Genomic DNA, 13,903 nt, shown 5'->3' on the forward strand with positions numbered 1-13,903 from the left:
TGGGCCGTTTCCACATGTCTTACCTTTTGCCGGCACATTGTGAAAGACAGCGTCTTCATATGCGAAATCACGCCAGGAAGATGCTGTTATCACGCGAGATCGTGCGCAAAGATGCTGTCTTTCGCAATAACAGCATCTTTCTGGCGCGATTTCACGTGCAAAAAAGCTGTCTTCTGCGATGTGCCGGCAAAAGGTAAGACGTATGGAAACAGCCATGGTCAGCACTCCTGTCAATGCCCTGGATGGTCTCTGGAATAAGGAAATAATCCAGGCAATTGCCACGATCAATCCTAGGCTCCTTTTCTCAGGTCTGTGAGCTTGGGTGATTGGCTAATTGAGGGGCTATATACAATGAAAAGACAAGGGAGATGACTAGAGTCACAGTGGAGAAGGATTCGGGATGAATCTAACAAGGCACAGGCTAGAGCTCATTTTAAAATCTACTCTATGATGGTGATAGCAGCAAAGAAAGAGTATTTCTCCACCATCATTGCATCTGCACAGACCTGCAGAACTCTTCCAGGTGGTCAGGGGCTTATTGTAACTTGGCCTACAGGAACAGGTGTTTCAATATACATCATAATGTGCTTGCATTGAAAAAACAACACAGAGAGCGCTGGCAAAACAAATGGTAAGCCAAATTACATCTTAGTTACCTGCTAGGTATGCAGCTTTGGGAAACAGATTTAAGGAACTTAGAAAGACTAAGTGGTCCATTACACCATCAGTCAGTTCTGTTATCTTTTCATACTAGATGCATACCAGTACTACTATGGTCTGAAAGGTTTTGTATGAAGTCATTTGGCCTATTTATTAAACGGCATCTAAGTTATCCTCTTTAATGAGGCCCAGGGAAATAGGTCACAGGAGGGAGACAAGGCAATCAGTGGTAGGTGACAGACCCGTCCAGCTTGTGGACAGAGCAGAATAAGCCTCACTTCTTATCCAAAGAGACAGTGTTAAAGAGAAAGGACATATCCAGCATTAGTTTGCATTCATCAAATAAGGAAGATGTTAGTAAACCCCAACTTGAGTGACCTTACCTTGCCTATGAAACCTCAAGTAATACAGCAACAGAAATTAGGTAACTTAGAGTACCATCTAAAGGAAACCCCAGATTGACCCCCTTTTTAATGGAGGCTGAGTTAAGAGCTTTTTTTGGTTCAGTGTCACTTGAAGTACAGGAAAGTGTCCTTTCGAGATAACAAACCATTTTATACACTTTAAGGAAAATTAAGAACAAGCCCTTCCATGTTCATTCAGAAACGGAGGGATTAGAGAACGAGGCCAATGGAATAATAGCTCCAGATGGTGCATCTGTGGAATTAAAATGGAAAATTCTGAATGACTCAGCCTCCATCATTCCATCTATTGATATCTTAGAAGAAGATAATGGACATTTAACTTGTCAAAAACTTTGGCAACTGTGATTATAAATCCCAACTCTGCCAATAAACTGTGAACTGTGATTATAAATCCCAACTCTGCCAATGACCAGGAGATTAAAGACTTCAATTGACTAAAGGAGAATTCCTTTGTAAAAATTTAGACTAAGGACTAAGCCTCTTTTTAATGACAGATCCAGGTTCCTCTGTAGATTACAGGAAGATTCCTTTCAGAGTAACTGGAAGAGGTTGGTGGATGGAAGATTGAAACAACTAGGTTTTTGCCTCTGCTCTCTTACTATTAATGGGGAATGATAAAGAAGCATTGGTAAGGGTTAAAAAGCAGTTTTTGGAGAGTTTAAAAGTACAAATCTGTGTGCTAGAAGGGTATGTTTTCTTTCCTATAATGGATTAGAACTGCTGGTAACCCTCCCTAGATATTGTAATAATTTTTTGGCTGCCAGATTCAATGCCGTACCATTGCCCGAATTAAAGGGTTGATTTGCAGGAACTCCTTTTTCAGAATGTTGGTGTTTTTGTAATATAGGGAAGATAGGTACCTTGTCTCATTTACTCTTTGAATGCCTTTTATTTAGCAGAGAGAGAGAGAGAGAGAGAGAGAGAGAGAGAGAGAGAGAGAGAGAGAGAGAGAGAGAGAGAGAGAGAGAGAACTCTGTTGCTTGAGAATGATGGATCTATTAGTAATGATCAAAGTTTCTCCTTATTTGTGATAATGATCCTAATGTTATTAAGTCTTTGGTGTCTTTCCTACTAGTAACCCAGCATAAAATTAAAACTAAAAAAACTTCTATAATTAGAGTGGGCCTTGTAGTGTCCCCCCCCCCCAATCAGTGCAGTTAGGCTTAAGGCTATGGCCAATAAAGCCCTATCCTTAAAGGAAAGCTCTAGGCTACGGTGAACTGTGGTGACACCCCTTTTGGTGAGTCTCACACTTCCCCAAGATGTTGTGGATCACCAGGGCAGTAAGGTCTCTGTGGGTTATTAGCAGTGTGGTTTAGGGCTGAAACAGCATGCTTTTAGTCCTAAGCTACTGCTACTTGTCTGGGCTGCAGGTTGATGGTTATAGGCCAGTGATGGCGAACCTTTTTGAGCCCGAGTGCCCAAACTGCAACACAAAACCAACTTATTTATTTCAAAGTGCCAACACTGCAATTAAACCTGAATACTGAGGTTTTAGTTAAGAAAGAACAACTCATACACTTGTCCGAACTAATTAACATCTCTCTCTCTCTCTCTCTCTCTCTCTCTCTCTCTCTCTCTCTCTCATTCAGGAGCCACGAATGAAAGTAAAGCAAGTTAAATCAAAGCAGTTTGCCCTTCTTTACACCAGCAGCCCTGCTTGCAAGCACTCTCTCTCTCTCTCACACTCACTCACTCACCACAAATGAAAGTAAAGCAAGTTAAATCAAAGCAGTTTGCCCTTCTTTACACCAGCAGCCCGGCTTGCAAGCTCTCTCTCTCTCTCTCATTCAAGAGCCACGACTGAAAGTAATGCAAATTAAATCAAAGCAGCTTACTCTTCTTTAGAAAGCCAGCCCCAGCAGCCCAGCTGCTGCCTCTGCTTCCTGCTGCTAAAGAGACGGGCAGCAGGGAGGCAGCCTTGAGGAAAAGGAATCACGTGGGCAGGGCCAAAACCCATGTGATCTCTGCTCAGAGCTACTGGAACGCCATTCCAGGCATTCCCCCTCCAAATGAGCCCTGGACCTAGCGATCGGAGACTTGGCTCTGCGTGCCAGCTGTGGCACGCGTGCCATAGGTTCGCCATCGCTGTTATAGACAGTGGAAGTCTAGAGAGACTGAAAGCAACTGGGATGAGAATGCCCCAGGCACTCTATGGTCAGCTCTGTCAAGGTTTCCAAAAGACAGTTTCCACCCACACCTGATCAGGGATCTCTCCACTCTTCAGAGCTACCTCCCTGTTTAGGTAGAGAAAGTCTCCTCTCCTCAGAAAATCTATCCCCTTTCTTTGGCCCAATTGGGAGTCTGCACCTACTTCTGAAACTTCCTTGATAACTTTTCCCCAGTTCTTCTGTTAAACTGTTTTTAGTTAGGGCTCCATCTCCCAACTGTTCACGCTGGATTCCTCTCAGCTGGGGCTGAAAACAGACCCTCATCTTTCCAGCTCATGCTACCCAATCAAATTCCTTGGAGTAGTCTGTTACTCAAAGCCCTCTGTGTCTGTGAGGGATTAACCCTTAACAGTCCTTCAGCTGTTTGTATATCACTTCCAGGCTTTTAAAAAATGCAGTCTGTCACATTATCAAAATATCCTGGCTGTAAGCCATTTAGGGCCTTAAAGGTAAAAAACAAAACTCTAGCACTTTGAAATATTCTTGGAAACTAATAGGCAGCCAGCATAAATCTTTCAGCACAGGGGTGATATGACCCTTATATTCACTAAATAGATTGGCTGTCATCAACTTACTGTCAGTCAACGAAGGCTTTTCTAGCCCTCTGAAAAACATTAGCAGAAATACAGCCATAGCTTTTTAAAGCAGAGATGGTCCATGAGTTATCCATGAGGGAAGCAAATAGTAACATTCACTTATAAGGACTCTTCACTACCAACAATAACATCTTATTAGCCCTCTATCCGTTTATGTGTGTGTCTTCCCAATGATTTTAATACTTTAAAATACTAACTCCAGAAAAGGATGCAATGCATTTAAAAGGCAGGCTGACTAGCAGTTCTGTAGTCTAACCCTTCTGAAAACGTATACTGTGAGAAAAACAGGGATCTGAAAAATTCAATATGTATTTCAATGCAGACAGCTCTAAACAGCAGTGGCATTTCTAGGACTCAACATGTGGGTTGGCAGATGGATGAGAAAACATTTGCCTTCGGGATTGACGCTGCCCCAGAGGTTCCCTCCCAACTGAAAACACTGTTAATTTAAGTTACTAACATGACAAAGCGTGACATGTTGTATGGTTGCATTTTGATAAAATCTTACTAACTGCAGAACAGTACAGAATGAACATATACTTTAATTTATATAGTCTAATCCTAACCAGCTCAGGAAAAAGGTATGGGAGAGGAGGCAGAAGCCCATTTATCTCCCACACTGCTGCCCTGAGTAAAATCAGACTCCTGCAGGCATTGAAAGCAATATCCCCTGCAGCTGCTGTGTAACTGTGGGGGTCTGGAGAACCATGACCCAAATTGCTTAAAAAAGTAGTTTGGTCCACTGATAGGGAGTGTCACTTGCTTGGATGTATCCTCATATAAATCGATTCCCACAGCGAAAGCTTCTATAATGAAGGGGAGGGTGACCATCCCACAATATGCTTCTGAAACTTATCTGCATTTTAAAACAGGGTTGCCAAGCAGAACATAAAGTATCTATTAAAATCCACTGGATGGGTATGTTAGTTGCACAGCTCTTGAGATTGTGGCCAAGACTTTTGACTGATGGAGAAAAAACGCAAAGCAAACAAATAAATAACAAGTCACTTACCAAACCGCGATGTAGTCATTCACTAGCTCTGTCTGGAGTAAGGTGAAATTGATATAGATCCCATGGCCCTGGGGTACAGTAACAAGCCACGTGCAATCTTTTGAATTTGGGTATTCATCTGGAAATCCTGGGGAATATACAGTACCATTCTGAGACGTTACGTTATAGCCACAAGGAGCTGAAAAGCAGAAGAAAGAAATTAATAAAAGATAGCATTTTAAAGGCAAACTAGCATTTTCTCTGCTTATCAAAGATATACATTTATTTAGGAAAGCGTCAACACTAAGAGCATGTTACATTCCCAGTTAAAGGCTGTCAGGGATCTGGTGATGGGAAGAGACCCTGGAGAGCCACTTCGGGTCAGAGCTGCTGAATTTGATGGACCAATGAATGACCTGTATAAGGCATGTTCATATGTATGTTTATTGTTGCTTCTCTTTCAGTGATAATATTATACAGGTTTACGTGAGAAAGCAGCTGAGCTTAGCATACATTTGAGACTTTCTCTTCTCCATGCTATGGATTTGCAAATGTACACTGATTTAAGAAATCCTACGCATCAAGGTGGGGGATGTTTTATTGATTATCAACTTCTGAATCTTCTTGCTGGGAATGGCATAGGGACTATAAAAATACTAGTCAAACTTGTCTCAGTGATGCTGTAAGTATGATAGATTTACATATTTGTGTGCATTGATGAAATACATATTGCTGTATGAAGGTTTTTTCTGTGTGGAATTTTAACAATGTTTGGAAGGCACTGGATTCATCACTAAAACTCCACACATTGTATCAATGCTAGAGTGAGGGGAAACTACTCCTTCCTAGATCTAACTTCAACCAAATGAATTCCTCTGACTTACATTTAACTGTATTTCAAATTAGTGTAACAGTAGAAAATGCATTGATTTGGAAACTTCTGCTTTATGTCTATTGTGCTATCTATGTCTGGTTATATCTATGTTGTTATTGTGTCTACACGTACATTTTAGAAATATGACCAGTTTAAGTATTTGAAACAAATGATGTATTTAAAATGGAAAATGGTATATACTGTGTAGCCCCATGGAACTCCTCTGGGTAGTCAGAGGCCTATTGGGTTCCAGCCAACAGAAGGAGGTGAAACGCTCTGCAACCCACTGCATTTTGCTAAGCACTTTGTGGATAAAATCTCTTGCATCCATTCTGACTTAGACTCTACATTAGCAGAGACAGGATTGGATGGACCCAAGGTGTTGATTTGTTTGTTTGTACTCTTTCAGCTTAACCAGTCTGAGGATGTGAAAGGTTCCTGGAACCTACCACCTCTCTGTACGAACCTTGCCCCTCCTGGCTGTTTAAATCTGTCAGGAAGAGAGGGGCAGACTGGATCCAGGACACAGTAAATGTAGCCCGGAAGAGGGGGTGGTTGTCCCTGCCTTGAAGTAGGCTGTGGTGCATCCATCCCTAAAGAAACTTACTCTGGACTAGAGATGGGCCCGATCTGAATTACGATTTCAAAAAAACCCCGATTTTGGTGTTTGCGCCATCGTGACTCAGCTAATCGGTTCTGTCCATGGCAACCGATCCAGCAGTCGGGAGTTTGCTTGTTCGGGACTTGATCGGATGGATCAGTTTCTGTTCGGAATTGCAGACACTCTGGCGTATGTAATTTATTCCCGGAGCAACGGAGTCAGGGAAATGAGCTGTGTTTGCCCTCCTTCTGTCGCCCTTGAATCACGAATGGAAGCCCAGCTTTCCTTGATTGGCAGGCTTCCTTCCAAACACGGAGCAGCAACCCAGGGGAGGAAGGGGGAAGGGGGTGGGCACAAAGGAAAGGCAAAAGGCAGCGCGGGAGGCTGGGAGGCCACCCGCGCCATTCGCCTTTCCCCAGGACAAGGGGCGTGTGGGCAAGTCAGCCGCCCCTTGTCCTGGGGAAAGGCAAAAGGCAGCGCGGGAGGCTGGGAGGCCGCCTGCGCCGTTCGCCTTTCCCCAGAACAAGGGGCGCGCGGACAAGCCGGCCGCCCCTTGTCTTGCGGGGCAGGTGAATGGCGCGGGCAGCCTCCGAGCCACTCGCGCTGCTGCCAGCTCCACAGCGCACCGGGACAGCCGGCTTGCTGCGTGGGCAGGGGCGACTCAGGAGCGCGCAGCAGCCTGACTACGGTTGCCCTGGGCACTGGCCTCCCCAATTCCCGATTTTGGACCGGAAACGAGACTTGATCGGTTAGAATTGGGAACCTGCGTTCAGTGGCAGCCCAGATCCACGATCGGCTTAATCAGGATTTATTTTTGTATCGTGCCCATGTCTACTCTGGACCCAGAAGAGTTGAACAACCAACATCCATTCTCAAATGTATCATTCTTGAGCAAGGTGACTGAATAAGCAGAGAATGTTCAACTTCATGGATGCCTGATGAAGTGGATTGTTTGGGTCTGTTCCAATCTAGTTTCAGGCCTGGTTAGAGGACTGAAATGGCCTTGGTCACTCTAGTGGATGACATGTCCCTGGAAGTCTATAGAGGAGTGAGACTCAGTGGTTTCCAAGACCATTGATCATGGTTTTCTTCTGAATCACCTTTCAGAACTGGGACTAGAAGGCACTGTTCTGCAGTGGTTCTGGTGCTATCTCAAAGAATGATTTCGGTGTGTGGTACAGGAGGATTGTTGCTCTGCCCCTTGACCTTTGGCCTATGGGTGCCTCAAAGTTTCATCTTGTCTCCTATGCTTTTCAACATCTATGTAAAGCTGCTGGGAAAGGTCATCCAGAGATTTGGGCTGAGTCACCACCAATATGCAGATAACACAGCTCTATCTCACACTTTCAGTAGATTCCAGGGAGGCTGTGGAAACTGTAAACAGGTGCCTGGGGGGGGGAGCTTTGGAATGAATGAGGGCTAACAAACTGAAATTTAATCCTGACAAAACAGAAGTGATATTGGTGGGAGGGAAGGTTGGACCCAGGAAATGGGTTCTCTTTTGGGGGTGTTTCTGGACCCAGGCCTCATGTTGGATATACAGGTGGCAACAGTGGCCAGGGATGCCTTACACCAGCTTCAGCTGGTGAGCTGGCTGTGGCCCTTCCTGGGGAGGGGGAGAGCTTGCCATTATGGTGCATGTCCTAATAGCAACTATATTAGATTGTTGCAATGCACTGTATGTCTGGAAGCTACAGTTGGCACAGAATGCTATGGCCAGAATGTTGAATGGAATGGGTCAAAGAGACCATATCATTCCAGTCTTGTTCCATTTACACAGGCTCCCAATTTGTTTCCGGACCCAATTCAATGTGCTGTTCTTGTATATCAAAGCCTTATATGGTTTGAGACCAGCATACTTTAAGAACTGTCTTAATATATATGAACCTACTTATCCACTGTGGTAATATCTGGAGGCCCTGCTTTGAGTGCCTTCACCATCTCAGGCAAAATGGGTAGAGATCTGAGAAAGGGCCAGCTCGGTCATAGTGCTAAAAATTTGGAACTTCTTCCTCAGACAGCTTAATCTGTCTCCCTCTATTGTTTTCTGCCAGCAAGTAAGACTTTTTTGTTTTGTTTTGTTTGCCATACCTCAATAACTGTTATTGGCCTCCTGGTTTTCACTGTTACGTCTGTTTATATGTTTTTATTGAATTGTATATATAATTTATTTTAAAAGTTTTAATGTTGAAATTTTTTTTAAAAATTTGATGTTCACTGCCTTGGGGACCCTATTTGTGTGGAAAGGCAACATGTTTTAAATAAAATAAAATAAAATAAATCTAGCTAAACTGACTGCACTGTTCTTCAGTGTTCCATTTCTAAACTTGAATTGTTCCACTTAAAAGATAACCATTTATTCTGCGTGCAATCTGCATCAAACATTTTCTAAGAATGTAATATAGCTAGCAGCAGCTTCCGATTCCTATTTGGCTAATGTTGAACCAAGCATTTTAAATACATCTTTCAGTTAAAAAATAAAAAAGGAGTCTTGTGGTATGTTAACTACTCTGTGGATTAGGGCCCACTTCTTCAGATGGTACAAATAGATCCTCATTCATTATTTGTTTCATTTATAGTTCTCCTTCTTGTAGAGATCGGAGGCAGATGAACATTAAAAACCAAGAACACAATTTAAAAAAATACTAATACTAACTAAAAAAAATTCATAAATGGGCTTGCACCCAATAACTACACTAGAAAAAGGCTTCTAACCTAATTTTGCTTATATTTTCAACCTTCTTTGCCACAGCAACTCTTTTAAAACTACAGTTCCCAGAAAATATTGCATCACCTGACACTTAAAGAACATGTGCCAGACGTCTTGTGTAGAGAGACCTTATATCTTTACGTGGTTAAGGTGTAGGCACAGAAAAGTTTTATGTGAGTCGAATGCCAACAGCAAGCTGAGCAAAATTCTTGCTTATATTTGCCCACAGCAGTATTCTTCCCATTTCCTACCACCTTATTGCAGTGGTGCTAGCATAATATTTTACTGAAGATGTTTCTTCCCCTATCTCCCTCTCTGCTTTGTAAATGAAGCTCATGGCCACAGTTGTTCGAGTCACAATCAGCACACCACCACCCTCATCTCCTCTACTTTATTTATTTCACATTGAAGCAGGCTTATACTGAGTAAGACCACTGATTTATAAAGGTCAGAACTGTGTCTCCTCTGCCTGGCAAACATTTTTGGTGATATTCTATACAGTGACATTCGTGTCATTGAAATTTTTCTCTGGCTTTCCATATTAATAAGCCTTTTATTACTATGGGGGGCTGTATTTTAAAACTTTTCTTGTAAAATGAATGAAAGATTTCTCAAAGAAGAGAAGAGGAATAAAAAAGAAAGGACAGCCTTAGGGGGGAGGGAGGAATAAACACAGTGGGAAATAAAAAGAAGAAAATCCAGAAAGGGGAATGGAACCACACACTCACTAAGGAAAGCCTGAGTGCTTACCAGTCCTCCTGATTTGTCAGTGGCTGCTATTACAGTCATGGGAAACCATTTCATTTGAATGAGGTCAGCAAATAACAAATTCTGCTCAACTACCTGAGCACTTTCTGAAAAGCTCAGCAGGAACCAAGGGAAGTACCTGTGGGTGCCATAGTGCTCATGGGTGCCACACCGGGAACCATGATCTAATATGCCTCCCTCTACCTTTCTGCTATCTCTATATATAGTTCTCTCCCCCACCCGCAGCCTCTGCTCATCAGAATTTAGAGTTCCCAGATGGTGTCCAGAGTAATATCAGACGCCATGGAGAGGATGGGGGTGTCACTTAACCATTTTTAAAATTTTCACACTCTCTCTCTCTCTCTCTCTCTCTCTCTCTCTCTCTCTCTCTCCTGGCCTGTGTGATGACATCACTAACAGAAGTGATGTCATCATGCCAGGCTCACTTCTAGGTGCCCAAGCTGCTCCTGCTGGAGCCACACAACTGCAGAAGGCTGGCAGGAGCGATGAGGAGACCACCCAGGCACTTGGAGTGGCTTTCCACTTCTGGAGACGTGTGCAGTGGCAGGAGGCCTGGCAGGAGTGCCGCAGATGCTGCTCAGACTGGCTGGCCACTCCTGCCATGGCTATGCAGCTGCAGGAGGCTAGCAGGAGGGCCACAGAGGCTGCCTGAGGTGGATGGCCACTCCAGTTGGGGCTGCACAGCTGCAGGAGGCCGTGTCAGGGCCGTGCAGGCACAGGAGCGCCACAAAGGCTGTGGAGAATCAGAGAGGAGGTGTCCTGTATTTTGGGAATATTTTCCCCAGACAGTCCCTAAAATATGAGACTGTCTATCAGACACCTAGTATCCCTATCTGAATTACCCACTAAAGTCCTCTCCACAGCCTTTGATTTCTGCTTCCTTAATAGCCTGCGTGCCCCATAAAACCCCACCCATTAGCTCCATGTTGGAAGTCCCTGCTAACCTCCCCCCCCCAACCCCAACCTCTCAAGAACACTTATATTCTTTCAGTAGATTTAGAGTTGCCTGTTTCATTAAAAGGCTGATTCACACATTATACATCGATTGGGCCCAGGAACCCCACCCTATGTAACAGTAACACGTGATTTGCAGGCTCTCTTCAGTTCCCACATTTAAAATGTGCAGTGTAAGAGAAGTGTCTTCAGCAATGCCACACTAACTACAACTACAACAATTTTAAAATAAGATAACATTTACCACACTTAAAATCCTTTACATTTAATTACATTGGCAAAAGATTCAGCAACAGCCAGTGTAATTCCTAAATCCATGCCTTCAAAAAGTTTTAAACTTGTCTGGTATTGACAGCCCTTCATTATCATAAAAAATAGGAGTAATCCACATATTCCTAATACTACAAAAAATATTGCATTCCAGTAAACAATACTCCAAAGTTTCTATCTGTCCAGTAGCACAGTTGCAAAGTATATCAGAAAATGGGATCCTTTGCATTTAAACTTGCATTACTTGGGAAGGCACAGAGTTTAATCTTGCAAGCATAAATACTCCCCTATATTATGGAATGGTTAAAAAATCTAAATATAGTAGAGCTGCCTTTGGATAGGGCAATCCCAAATATAAAGGAGAACACACCCTATGGGCTATCTTCATAGTACTAAAAAAATCCAAAGTATTCAAACATTCATTCACCAAAGAGTGCTGCTAACCTTCCCAATCTTATCAACTCACTACTGTTAAGCCTCAACAATTGGAATCTAACCTCCATTCATTTCCAACATGTGGTGACATATAAATCAGATTTTAATAAACAGCTTCTGTAGCAAAGTACCCTTACCCTCCTGGCGAAAGAAGAGAACCCAGCATTCACCTCAGTCTTCTTCTTCTGGGAAGTGAAATCAACGTGCAGGCCTGGGAGCCTGTACGTGCTTCATACGGGGCCAATTTGAGCCCCAAACGGGGCAAAGAGCAGAAGTGCTCCTGGTGCCTGAGTGGTGGTGGCAGGTGCCAGAAATTGGGAGCAGAGGATCCTCCTCCCTCATCAGGGAAATGGCAACCCTATCCTAACCTGCCACCTGTACACTTATGGATTTCCTCAACAGGCCAAGCAACAGCCTCCTCCCCAACAATTTCAGATCAAGCAAATGGTACAGAAGTGGGAGGAGGAAGGCTGAAACCCTTCTCAATGATCACCCATAGTCCCAAGCCAAATTGTGTCCTACATGCACAGGAATTGAGAAGAACCCTCAAATCGTGTGTGACTGTTACACTGGACACACAGTAGGAACCCCTGACTCAAGACCCAACCTGTGTACTCCATAATGTATTAGATTCTTCCTCCCTACAAAAGAGGAAAGTATTGTGAACTGTGTTTCTCTTCTGTTCTATTAACTATTCACATAGAACACTTGGTCTACATGAAATGGGGGGCCCAGACTTACCTGGGCCAGCCGTTGCCGCCGGGGGAGGAGGAGCGGGGATCGCGGCGACTGTCTTGCTCGCTGGCTCGCCCGGCATGCCCCGGGCGGGCCAGCGACCAACCAGTTCAAACTGCGGGCCAGCCAATCACGGCGGCCCGGAGTCGAACCGTTGGGGGGCGGGGCTGGCCGCGGGTCCCACGCGGCAGTTTCCTCCAAGGTCCGGCAGCCAGGTATTTAACTGGCTGCCGGACCCGCCCCCGCTCACTTCGTCCTCGGTGAACGGACAGACCGGACGGCTTTCCAGCGTCGAGGCGAATCGCGAGGACGAAGAGGCAGGACGGAAGAGCGGCGGAGGCGTCGGAAGCCCGGGCGCTGAGCAGCTGGTCAGGTTGCCGAGGGGTTTAGCTGAGCCCCTCGTGGTCCCTGATCCCAGCTAGCCCGGCAGAAGAGGGGGCGGCCGGGAGGAGGCTCCGGCAAGCGGGACGAGCGGACGGCACCCGGGGGGAGGCAAGGGGCGGCCCAGCGGGAGTCCCAACGGGGGCGAGCTTCATCAGCGGCAGGACTCGCTCCCCGGCCTTCCTTCCTCGCCTGGCGGGAGTCCCAACGGCGGGGGCATCTGCAGCGACAGCACTCACTCCCCAGCCTTCCTTCTTCGCCCACCTCCACAATCCCTCCGTGGCTGTGCAGGTCGAGCGGGGGAGGATCCATGGCGCCACGGAAGAGGGGCACCCCAGCGGGGGTCCGGAGCCGGGCACGCAGCCCATCAAAGGGGCCTGGGAGGGAGCCCAAGGGAGCCACCAGTAACCCCCCCCCGGGGGAAGGGGCTCAGTACAAGGGAAAAGCCTGGGGCTCGGGGGAGGCAAGGGGCCGGCAGCAGGCCAGCGGCTGCCACTTCGCCCGCGCCTGGGAGGAGGGCGGCAACCGGCGCCCGTGGAGGGGAGACCAAGGCTCAGGGCAAACGGGTCACCAATCGTATGGCAGCCAAAGCCGGAGGGCCCAGGGCACAGGCTGCTGGGCGGACCAAGCCCCAGCAGACTGTGGGGGAGGCCAGCCCCAGTGCCCTGCTGGATATTTCCCGGGCATTGGAGCGCCTCACAGAGCGTGTGGAGCACCTGGGGAACTCCGGGGCTGGGGCAGCTCAACCTGCCTCAGACCCTGTTGAGGTCCCCCAACACAAGTCTCTAGAAAAGGCAAAGAGAGGTCGTGGAGTTGCCCGGCGGAGACAGGCTCGGTCCTCCTCCGGCTCAGGGAGCAGCAACAGTGGGGACCGCCAGAGGCCACCCAAGCGGAGGAGGACATCACGCAAGAAAAGGGGACGGCGCCACCGGCAGGAGGAGACAGACAGCGATTGAAGCTCAGGTGAGTCCTCTTCCTCGGACGATGGGGCATCAGGGGAGGACTATTGGGTGGTAGCAGCTGGGACCCCTGGCCTACCGGGGTGGGCCCAACGTAGGAGGGACAGGACACGGCTGGGGGAGGGTGACCCCAGGGAGGTCTGGGGCTCTGCGGAACCCCCGCCACGGGTCTCACTGTTCACGGACAGCGAGGACCCCCCAGGGATCCATTTGGCACGCAGGGTCAGGGAACGCATACTGGACGGCTACTACGTAGACGTCCTAGCCCTTCTCCGTCCAGAGGCGGAGGACGGGAGATGCGCGCCGCCAGCCAAGCGGGACAAAAGGGGGGGCAAGAAGGAGGTGGCTGAGCGGACATTTGCTAACTGGCTGG

At 46.5% G+C, this 13,903-nt stretch overlaps 1 protein-coding gene across 1 annotated transcript in view; it reads right to left on the reverse strand.

Annotated features, from left to right (window-relative positions):
• Positions 1-13,903, reverse strand: part of CSMD1 (CUB and Sushi multiple domains 1) — a 1,321,894-nt gene that overhangs the window by 125,917 nt on the left and 1,182,074 nt on the right. Inside the window, exon 44 of the mRNA XM_054971211.1 lies at positions 4,865-5,042. Within this exon, the coding sequence (XP_054827186.1) occupies positions 4,865-5,042 (178 nt within the window). The remainder of the gene's footprint in view (positions 1-4,864; positions 5,043-13,903) is intronic.

The sequence above is a fragment of the Eublepharis macularius genome, chromosome 1 (genome assembly GCF_028583425.1).
Source record: "Eublepharis macularius isolate TG4126 chromosome 1, MPM_Emac_v1.0, whole genome shotgun sequence".
Taxonomy (NCBI): domain Eukaryota; kingdom Metazoa; phylum Chordata; class Lepidosauria; order Squamata; family Eublepharidae; genus Eublepharis; species Eublepharis macularius.